The 10,000-nt window shown below is 53.3% G+C and overlaps 1 protein-coding gene across 10 annotated transcripts in view; it reads right to left on the reverse strand.

The window, feature by feature from the left end:
* Positions 1 to 10,000, reverse strand: part of EBF3 (EBF transcription factor 3) — a 117,087-nt gene that overhangs the window by 33,597 nt on the left and 73,490 nt on the right. For 6 of the 10 annotated variants that reach the window (XM_055561041.1, XM_055561045.1, XM_055561044.1 and 3 more), the window contains 2 exons: positions 4,229 to 4,310; positions 865 to 1,009 (listed from right to left, as the gene is read on the reverse strand). In XM_055561041.1, the coding sequence (XP_055417016.1) occupies positions 865 to 1,009; positions 4,229 to 4,310 (227 nt within the window). The remainder of the gene's footprint in view (positions 1 to 864; positions 1,010 to 4,228; positions 4,311 to 10,000) is intronic. The other 4 variants (XM_055561042.1, XM_055561047.1, XM_055561046.1 and 1 more) reach the window with 1 other exon arrangement.

Raw genomic sequence — 10,000 nt, forward strand, 5'->3', positions numbered from 1 at the left:
ACGTGCAGCCCCTGAACCCGAGACCTCAGTCTAGAGAGTTTGTCTTAAAATCGCTTAGTCTACGGGCTCTTTGAAGAATTTAATCATGCTGTTGTGTTTGTAATTCACTTAAAAAAAAAAAAAACTCACATTACTTTCCCAGCAATTCCTATTGGTCAGAACCTCATGCTTTTCATGGACTGTCTTACAGGGGACCGGACCTTACGTTAGGGGGAGGGGACACATGGAGATACCCGCCTGTCCACACAGAGCAGGTGACAGAGCGGCTTGGAAAGGTCCGTGTCTGTGAGTTTCTGAATCCTGGCTTACCAGCCTATCACCCTTATTAAATTTCTTCTCATTTAACAAGAAAAACAAGAAGTCCATCATTTGGAAGCATTTGGTACACATTTTATGCTGTTTTTTTTTCTTGTTCCCTCCACTTATGCCCCCACGTGTGGACACACACACACGTGTGCACACGTGCAGGCTGTCTCTCCATGGAGGGCCAGGAGGTCCCTGAAACCCACGGGACCAGGATGTGAGCACCCTAGCAGGTGCCCAAAGCCTCGGGGATGAGCCGGATGGAGGCTTACAAGAAGCCCAAAAAAACCCACATAAATTAAAACTGCAAGAAATGCTCTAAGCAAAAGAAACCAATCTTAGACACAGACCAACCAATAAAGTGAGGGCCACGGGGGTGAGCAGGTTGGGAAAGCCGAGCCCCCCAGCCCCGCCAGCGAGGGAGGGGAGGGGAGGAGGCCACCCCGAGGACGTGGGTCTGACCAGGGAGGGGCAACCGGACATGAATCCACAAGGACAGAAAGGATGGCGCGAGGGAAAGGAAGCATCGCAAATAAAAAAAGACGCTCAGAGTGTGCCTACCATTTTCCAGATAAGAAGGGGCCGTACCTTCTGACGGGTCCAGGCGGCGGGCCCGCCGCCCGTGCTTGGAGTTGTTGTGCACAAACATGTTGTCGGACACGGCCAGCACGTGGCCGTCCACGTTGACCGTGGTGGACACGACAACCTGCGGAGACAAGCGCCAGTGAGACCCGAGGCAGACGGGAGCAGGGCCCCGCCAGGCGGCGGGCCCCCGAACCTCCGCAGCCGCTCCCGGGATCCTCCTCAAAGCCACGTGCGCGCACACACACAGCCTTTTTTGGCTAATGGGGTGGGTGGGTTGTTTTGTTGTGGCTCAAGATTGCTTCTCTTCCACACCCGCTGCACTAATTACAGTTTAATCTCCTATTCTGCCAACAAGTGAGTTCAGTTCAGACGGAAAAATTCTTCTTTGCCATTAGCTGCAGAAACACCCCTCCAGCCACTCGTCTTAAAGCTACCGTTTTGATTGATCTGTTCACATATTGATTAGATAGTTTATCTAATTAAAATGGGTTCACTGGAGACTGTCCTTCCTTGAGGAGTTGTGAGGATTCAGAGTTGCCCCCACTCCCCTCCCAAAAAAAAAAAAGGCTTCATAAATGAGAAGCTGTTTCTACCGCCCACACCCCATCATCCAACGAGCCCAGGCCAATGTAACAGACACAGCCAGGATCTGGGAATGCACGTTTTTTGCATCTGAAAAGACAGAGCTGAATAGGAATAAAGTGGTTTCTCAGCAGGGAAAGTATCCTTTCTCAAGTTCACGGTGAGGAAGACGAGGACCACTCTGTCTGGGCAACGAGCTGTCTGCTGGAGGGGTGACTCGGCCCTGATCCAGGTTCAGGCCCTCCCGTCTCAGTACTTCACAGGAGTAAAGAAGGAAGTCATGCCAGCAGGGACAGCTTTGCTCCCAGGGACACCTTCCCCGGGGAGCTTGTGACAAGCACCCCAGAATCGGTGCCCCTGCCTAACTAACGACTCAGGAAACAGGAAATGACACCGGCCCTGAGATCTGCCTTGAACAGAGGGGCTCTGCGTAATGCATTATCTCCGGGAGACCTGGGGTGGCTGAGACGTGAGCCCAGACGTGAGCCAGAGCCTGGATCTGGGGTGCAGGGAGCCCCGGTTCTTGTTTGGACAGCAAGGAGGGCCAGCTCCCCCTGGAGAACCACAGCCTCACGGAGAACAGCTGGGCAGGTAAGGGGGCACCAGGAGGTGGGCACACGTAAAAGCCTGCCACACGAGGTGGCTTAAAAGCCTCAGCTGTGGCGGGCCTCCGTGAACAAGGAGCCATACACGCAAGATGCAGGGGAGAGTTGGGGCGTGGAGATGGGACGGGGCAGGGCAGGGCAGCTAGGGGCTCGTGGGGATTCTTCACGCTTTCTGTGCAACTTTTCTGTAAACCTAAAACCGCTCTAAAAACAAGTCTGCTAGTTTAAGAAAATGACAGATAAAACTGATTATAAGGAAAAGGTTTTCAAAAAGGCAAAGCTACATATTTATATGTAAAGGTATTCTACATATTTGTATGTCAAGGTATCTGTGAGTAACTGATGTCTTATAGAAGTCTCAGGCCCCACAAGAAGACGACAAGGTGTAACGAGTACCCACCGGACCCACCCCCCTCCAAAGGAAGGAACCACCTTCCTGGACGACCCTCTCTCGCTGTGGACGCTGCCAAGATCGTGCAAGTCTCCACAGCACAGGCCCCTCTGAGCCTCAAAATAATATCAGCACCACTGCCAGTCCAGCGTCCCCAGATCCAGGGTGAGACATCCCTGCCGCCCTGGCAGAGGTGGCCCTGACCCCGCTCCGGGGCCACTACTGGCCTGGCAGTGTTGACGCCAGGGTTGCACAGGTGCCCTCCTGGCAGCCTGTCTGCCAGTCCCCACCCTGGGCACAGAGGGGCCTCAACCAACACACCCCCACGAGGGATGCAGAGACACAGAAGCAACCCCGAGCCACAGACCTGACCCTCTCCCATTCCTCAACCATGATAAGTTCAAGAAACAAGAAAAGGTAAAAATAAACACACAAAAGGACACCATCTCTGCTCCGTTGTCTCTATATAGGTCAGTCGCCAAGGGAAAAGCGTCGCTGAGCAGAGAGTGCGGCGGGCTGTGCTCGGTTTCACAGCCGGCCGGCCCGCCATGCACCTACAGAAAGGTGCTGAGACTGACATGGGCTGGAAATGCATGCTCCACCCGCTCTGCCTGCTGGGCTGGATGTCAAGACAGGGGTCCTGTGTTTCACCCAAAGACTGAAGCATCACTTACATTTCTAGAAAAGCCTTGAGTGATGTGATGGTAAACTAGTCTAAATGCCAAAGAAGAAGCATTTGGCAACACCCAGCCTAGCAATGGGGGCCCATGTTCTTCTCTGGCGGGTAAGGACCAGTTCTGTGTCCCGGCCCAGATATTTTTATGATGAAAGTCAGTAAAATAATCCATCCTGTGTGCTGAGGACCCTTCCCCTGAAGCCACCTCCCGGTCATTCACAAAGGCAAGAACAACGTGACTGGATTGTAGTTTATCCAACTGAAAACCAACCGAACCCCAAACTGTCTCGCCATCTCGCTCCTTGAAAGCAAATCCTGGGATCTGAGGCTGAGCAGAGGATGAGTCAGCCTGGGTGCAGGGACGCAGTCCAGCTCGTAGGCAGGGAATCAGGGGATTCCTGGGGGAAGGGAAGCTGAGCAGGGGACCAGTCCGCAACTGGGGGAGGCCTGCCTGGAACAAGTCCAGCCCCGCCAGGAGGAGGCCCCTCCATCCTGGGAGGGGACCCCACGTATTATTACCCAGCGGTCCTCCCCCACGACAGACCAAGCCATCCCTAAGGAAGGTCTTCAGTGTGGCCCCCAAAGTCTAACCAACCAAGTGAGGAACGAGTGAGGGAACAGACTAAGTGAGACGCTAGCCTTAGGAGGACTTGACTTGGAAAGATCCTTCAAGTTTCTCTGTAACACATCCATAGCACTCACCATGGTTGAATATAAGACAGACTTCAACCTAACCTACAGCTCTGATTCCTCTGATTTCGGGGTACTCTGCTGCCTAACGTGCAGAGCTGGGCCGTGTGCCCACCGCAAGAGGCACACACACACACTCCCTCATCAGAGCAGAAACTCACATCATGTTTCCAGAGGAGACTTCACTCTGTTGTATGTCTCAGCGGGCTGCATGGCTCTGGCCAACGTGAGGTGCCACATCATTTCAAAGCATTTGATTTAAAGGTTCCATCAAATGAACCCACCCTGGTTTGCACCCAGGCCCCTGGGAACTAAACACTGACTCCCTAAACCACTGCACAGCAGAGAATTCGACTTTCATATTCCAAGTGCAGACCGCGGTCCAGATTCGCGTACCTGGAATCTTCGCATGTCCCGGGGGTTGCCTGCATTCTTCAAACAGTTCTGATTGCACTTGAGGAAAAACTTTAGAAAGAATCTACAAAGATACAAAAAATGGATATTTGTTAGGGTTATCAGACAAAAGACACAAAGTTTTTGAAAGGTACTCTTGCCTGGGGAGCCGGGGAAATGACCCCACGCCATCTGCTGGCTGCCCTGTAGGGGGTGAGAGAGAGAGAGAGAGAGAGAGAGCACGCGCGTGCGTGCGCGCACGCACGCGCACGCCAGAGGCAGCCAGGCAGGCACGCCCAGGTCCAGCTCCCAGTGTCTCCACATGCGGAAGGAGTGACTTACATTTGTCTTGACGGCTAGGGCTTTTCCAAGCTCTAAAATAACAACTGTGACTTAGACTGGCCATTTCTCACCTGGATCTTTGCACAACCATTAACCCCTGGGGACCTGTCCACCCTAGAGAGGGCTGCCAACTTCAGCAAATAAAAACACAGGATACCTAGTTAAAACTGAATTTCAGATAAACAATGAATAATGTTTTGGACAGGCCTGTCCCAAAACATGCATGCATACTCAGTTGCTCAGTCATTTCCAACTTTTTGCAACCCCATGGACTGTAGCCCGCCAGGCTCCTCTGTCCATGGGATTCTCCAGGCAAGAATACTGGAGTGGGTTGCCATCTCCTCCTCTAGGGGATCTTCCCAACCCAGGGATCGAACCTGCATCTCCTGTGTCTCCTGCCTTGGCAGGCAGATTCTTTACACTGAGCCACTTGAGAATTCCAAAGCCTATAGCTATCCTTTAAAAAAAAAAAATTGTGTATCTGAAATTCAAATTTAACGGGGCGTGAATTCCACCTGGCAGCCCAACCCTAGGGGCCACCACTGCGTAGGTTGCCACACTTTTAAAAGAGAGTTTTTCAAGTTACAGTAAGTACACGTCTTAAGAGAAAATTGAGGATGTTGTTTTCAGGGCGGCGATGTCTGTGAAAGGCCTACATGGGGTTTTAAGGGACTGACCAAGGCCCATATGCGGCAGGGAAATGCTCACTGCCCTGGCTGGAGCGAGGCAGGACCTGGAAGGGGTCCTGTTCCCACCCAGGCCTGGTCTTGCTGGGAAGCGTGACGTTTCAGGGGTCTCCAAAGTGCGCGGAGACGCCGTCCTCCCCATGCCCACATGCTCCGGGACACACTCAGATGCCCTGACTCGTGACAGAGGCTCACAGAGCCCAGGAGGCCTGGCTGCACCCCCGGCCACGGCAGAACGGGGGTCTCAGCCCCCCCACCACCACTGCCTCCTCTCAAGGCCACGGGAGTCCTGAGCCCAACAAAGCTGGGGCCTCTGGACTGACAAGCATCCACACGGCCATCAACACTCATCTTCTCCATTTTCCTCCCAAATCTCAACGTTCCACTGGATGATGACCCAGTTTTTACAAAGCTTCACGTGATCGCCTTGACTTCAACCTGAAAGCCAAGGTTCCTTGCAGTAGCTTATCATCTCAGAAAATAAAAAAGATCCAGAAGACGGAGATTCACATCTCCCAGAGTATCCGAGACGACTTTCCACCAGAGCAGAGGAACACCCAACTGACTGGCGGGGGGAAAAGAATAGTGGCCACTTAATTAAATTTCCTTACATCCCGCGCAGCCTCGCTATTTTAGGCCGGAATTTACATCTTTTATTAACTCGCCTCACCTATACACTCAGCTCGCTGCGCCTCTGAACACCATCTGCCATCACGTACAGTAAGCCACCCGGCCGTCCACCCACCAATTTCTCCTAACAACCACTGTGCAATTAAGCTCCACGCGCTCCGCAGCGAGGTAAATTAGGCGCACCTGCGGCCACCAGCGCCCGACCGCATCAGGAAGGGCCTAACAAGGTGAGGGCGTCACCGAGTTACCATCCTGTCAGGCAATTAGGCTTCCACTTTGGGGACAGCCACTCCGGTGCAATTACTCCACACATTACCACCCAGCTCATCTGTGGGCCAGAGCCACTCAGCCGCGTGGAGCCGGCCGGGGGAGCCCTTCATTCGGGGCCTGATCTCCCCCCTCCAGAGCAGGTGTCTTCCAAGCCCTCGCTGTCTCTTTAGCCCACTCGTGCTTTCACCTCCAGGGGGGCAGAGTTGGCATCGAGCCTGCACGGCCACACTGTGTGCAGACACCATGGGCCTTGACTGCTGGTGGCTACAGAGAGGGGCAAAGTGGGGTGCTGGGCCCCAGAACCATCCCAGACATCTTGGGGCTCCGCTGTAGAACGGGAGCACAGTTGCACACACACACACACACACGCTTACACATTCTGGCCATGTGGGGCTCTTTTCCAAGTTTCTGAAGAACAGCGAAAGCACCTGGGAGAGACCTGGAGGCCTGAGTGTGGGGCCTACCCCGGCATCGGCCCCGGTTACTCAGACCAAACAAGGCCCAGCACGCATGGGGACACACAGAGGAGGAAGAGGAGGCCTGCGCCCAGTTTCTGCCCTCCTTCCTGTTCCTCAAGGATTCGACCAGGCCTCCCCTCGGTGGGCGGTCCAGTCCAGCGCACCTGGCTGCTGACCCCGCCCACTGAACCATCCCAAGTACTCACCCAGCCTGGATCTCCACGTGCAGGGGCTCCCTGGAAGGGACACACACATGAGGTCGAATGGTAATTCTTATCCTTTACTCAATTACCCTTTAATTGGCTTTTTCCTAAGGAATATCTGACAAGCACTTTACATATCTCACTTCTAGAGTCTGGTACACAAAGGATTTAATACTCTTGTTATGAAAGGAAAAATCTTTCCTATGTCAGAAAATCTTTGGCTTTAACACCAATAAACTCTTTATTGCTGCTAACCATGGATTTGCTGCTAGACGGCAAAGAGGCGATAAAAATTCTAACCTGTCATTAGTGCATTATGCTTAATTGTGTACAGTGTGTTCCTGGTCGCATCTGTTGGCCCATCATCAAAATGACCATTATGTACACTAATTCCCTGACCCTGTCTTTATTTCCCTAAAGAGTCATCATCTTTCACAGTAGGTACCAGAGTAAATCAAGCTTGAAATATGGGCTTTATTTACTTGTTTCTCCCAGGCAGGAGGGGAAGCGGGGCTCAGGGCACATTGCTACACGTCAGTCGAAACTCCCCGGCAATATTCTGCTTGCAAACTGCGCGCAAAATCCTGGGCAAGTTCTCAGCGGCGGCGACGACAAGGGGGAAGGTGCCGGCGCGTGACTTTGGACATCGGGTTTCCTCTTTTAGAGCCAGCGGGGATTAGGCGAGGGGCCCCGCGGGTGAGCCCCCCTGGCGCTTAGGAGCCCTGAGAACAGCACACGCCTCTCCACTCAAGAGCATCAGCCTATGAGGGTGGGCCCGGGGTCCTCCTCCTGAGGGCGGCAAGGGCAGGGCCGCGGGTCCGGCCCCTGAGAGCGTTAGTCTGAGCCCGAGGCCACCCCCTCTTCTGCAGGGACGGTTCCGACGCCGCTCGGGCAGGGCTGCGCCCTCCGCGGAAGGTTCAGCGTGGTCTCTGGGCATCATTGCCGCGTCCTCGCGTACGGCGCCACCGGAAGTGCTCGCGGCAGGACCCGGGTGCTCGGGTACGGGGACCCACCGTTTATACAGGCGCCCACCCCGGGTATCCCACGGTAAGGGGCTAGCCCCCTCCGCAGTGACTAATCTCAGAGTCTGCTCCCTTTCTGTGTGTTTAAGCTATGAATTAGTTCATTTATATTTACTTTTATGAAGCTGATTAACCAGAGCTTCTCTATCTGATGAAAATCATTTTAATTGTAGTGTTAGGCTCCTGTGTAATATCCATTACATTATGAACTGTTTAAATTCTACATGGGTATTGTGTAAATTGGCCCTTTGTGAGCGCACAGGCAATTAGGGCCAAACACTCTCCTTTAAGCGGCTACAGAACTTTGTGGTGTTGTTCAGGACAATCAGAAACAAAGGAGGCTGTTTAATTGTAATTTAATGGAATATCAAGGAGTCCGTGGCATTAGACGTTGGCAACAGAGCAGGAGAGAAAAATTAACTGCAATTATGTTTGATTAAAGCTATCCTTCTCAATAATCAGCGGTCCTGACAGGCCATGGGGCTCTAGTGGGTTCCAGGATGGCAAAAGGTGTTGAGCAATATTAGGGCCAATAAAGGGGATATTAGCATAGCTAATTACAGCCCTGCAAAACCTGTAAAGGGGGCCTCTGTGTATTGTAATGTGTGAAGTAATTGGCCAAGGCCGTTATCAATTACATAAGGAATGAATTTGGTTTGTCAGAGAAAAGCTGATGAGATGTCTCTCATCTGACAGCAGGGCCTTCCTCCCACTTCCAGGAGCTCAGAACTTGCCCACTTCTACCAAAAGCTGCAACTTCCCAGTGGCCAAGTCGCTGAGAAGGCGGTCTTGCCGGCAAGCGTGGGGTAATTAATACAGCTCATCCCCGTCGCCTTCCGCCTTACCTAACCGAAGCCACTAATCATGGAATAATGATTTCTTTCCCTCTGGTCAAAGGAGAAATAGATTGTCTCCTTAGAAAGGCAATGGGCTTGGCGCGCGCACCCTGGTGACTGAGGAGGAAAAGGAGACTTCGAACTGTCTCGAGGCTCGTCTTTTGCATGTGGGTGTCACGTGTCTGAAACAACCTATTCACAGCCTCTCAAGAAACCCTACATGCAATGATGCTTATTTGATTTTTTAGTTGTCAAGTCTTAGACTGTCCCCAGGCCTGGTCTTGCTGGTGCTTGGAAACAGGGGCGGGGGAGCTCGAGCTTTGAGGCAGGAGGCCTTGACCCCAGATTCCCGGTGGGCCCAACCTCATGGAGCCCACCCCCAGGACAGAGCTCCACCTCCTGCAGCCCCTCCCTCGCGGGACCCCTGCCTCAGTCCCAGCTCGCAGGCCTCTGCTTCTGGCCCTCCATCATGGCAATGTGGGAAATCTGAGCCCAGCACTGAAAAGGGGGGGTGGTGCTCGATTTTCCATCTCAAGGCTGAGCTCTTAACAAGCAGCAAACTGATACCGACGGATCGGCCTCCGGGTTACTGGTCAAAAGTCCCAAAGCATTTGTGTGTGAATCATGGCTGACACCTTCCGGGGTTCCCCGACAGCAGGGACCCCCGTCCCAGATCCACCCCATTTTCAGTTACTGAATCCAGAACACAAAACCAGGAGACTCTTCATATCTGGTAACCTTGATCAGGAAAATGAGTCGAGAAAACCACCCAGAAGATGGGAGTGGGGAAGGACAGCCCAGCTGGCAGCTGCAGGGTGGTGGGGCGTGGGGGGAAGGGGAACAAGTGTCTGATGGGCAGGGGGTCTCCTTTGGGGGCCAGCAGAAACATCTGTGAGTAGATGGTGGTGGCTGCCCAGCCCTATGACTGAACTAAATGCCACCGGACTGTTCCCCCTGAAGTGGGTCACTCCACGGGGTGTCCACCCCAACAAGGACACCCCCACACCCTCCCCTCAGGACAGCAGCTCCGGCCGGGGCGTCGGTGGCTGCGGCCCCACCTGCCCCCTTGAAAGGAAACAGTTAAAAAGAGTCAAATTAAAAGATAGAGCCTTCAGGAGACTTTCCCCTGACTGATAAGAAAGTGACCTGTGGGGGAGTGCTTCGGCGGAGCCCCGGCTAATTACTGGGAAGTCCCTGAAAGGGTGGCCACAGCTGTGGTGTGTGCACACCGGGCCATCAGCCGCTGCAGTATTGATTACTGAGCAATCCTAGCCGATCGGCTTCTGGGGCTCTCAGACAATGTGCTTCCTCAGAAAACCTGTAATGAG

The sequence above is a fragment of the Bubalus kerabau genome, chromosome 22, assembly GCF_029407905.1.
Source record: "Bubalus kerabau isolate K-KA32 ecotype Philippines breed swamp buffalo chromosome 22, PCC_UOA_SB_1v2, whole genome shotgun sequence".
Taxonomy (NCBI): domain Eukaryota; kingdom Metazoa; phylum Chordata; class Mammalia; order Artiodactyla; family Bovidae; genus Bubalus; species Bubalus kerabau.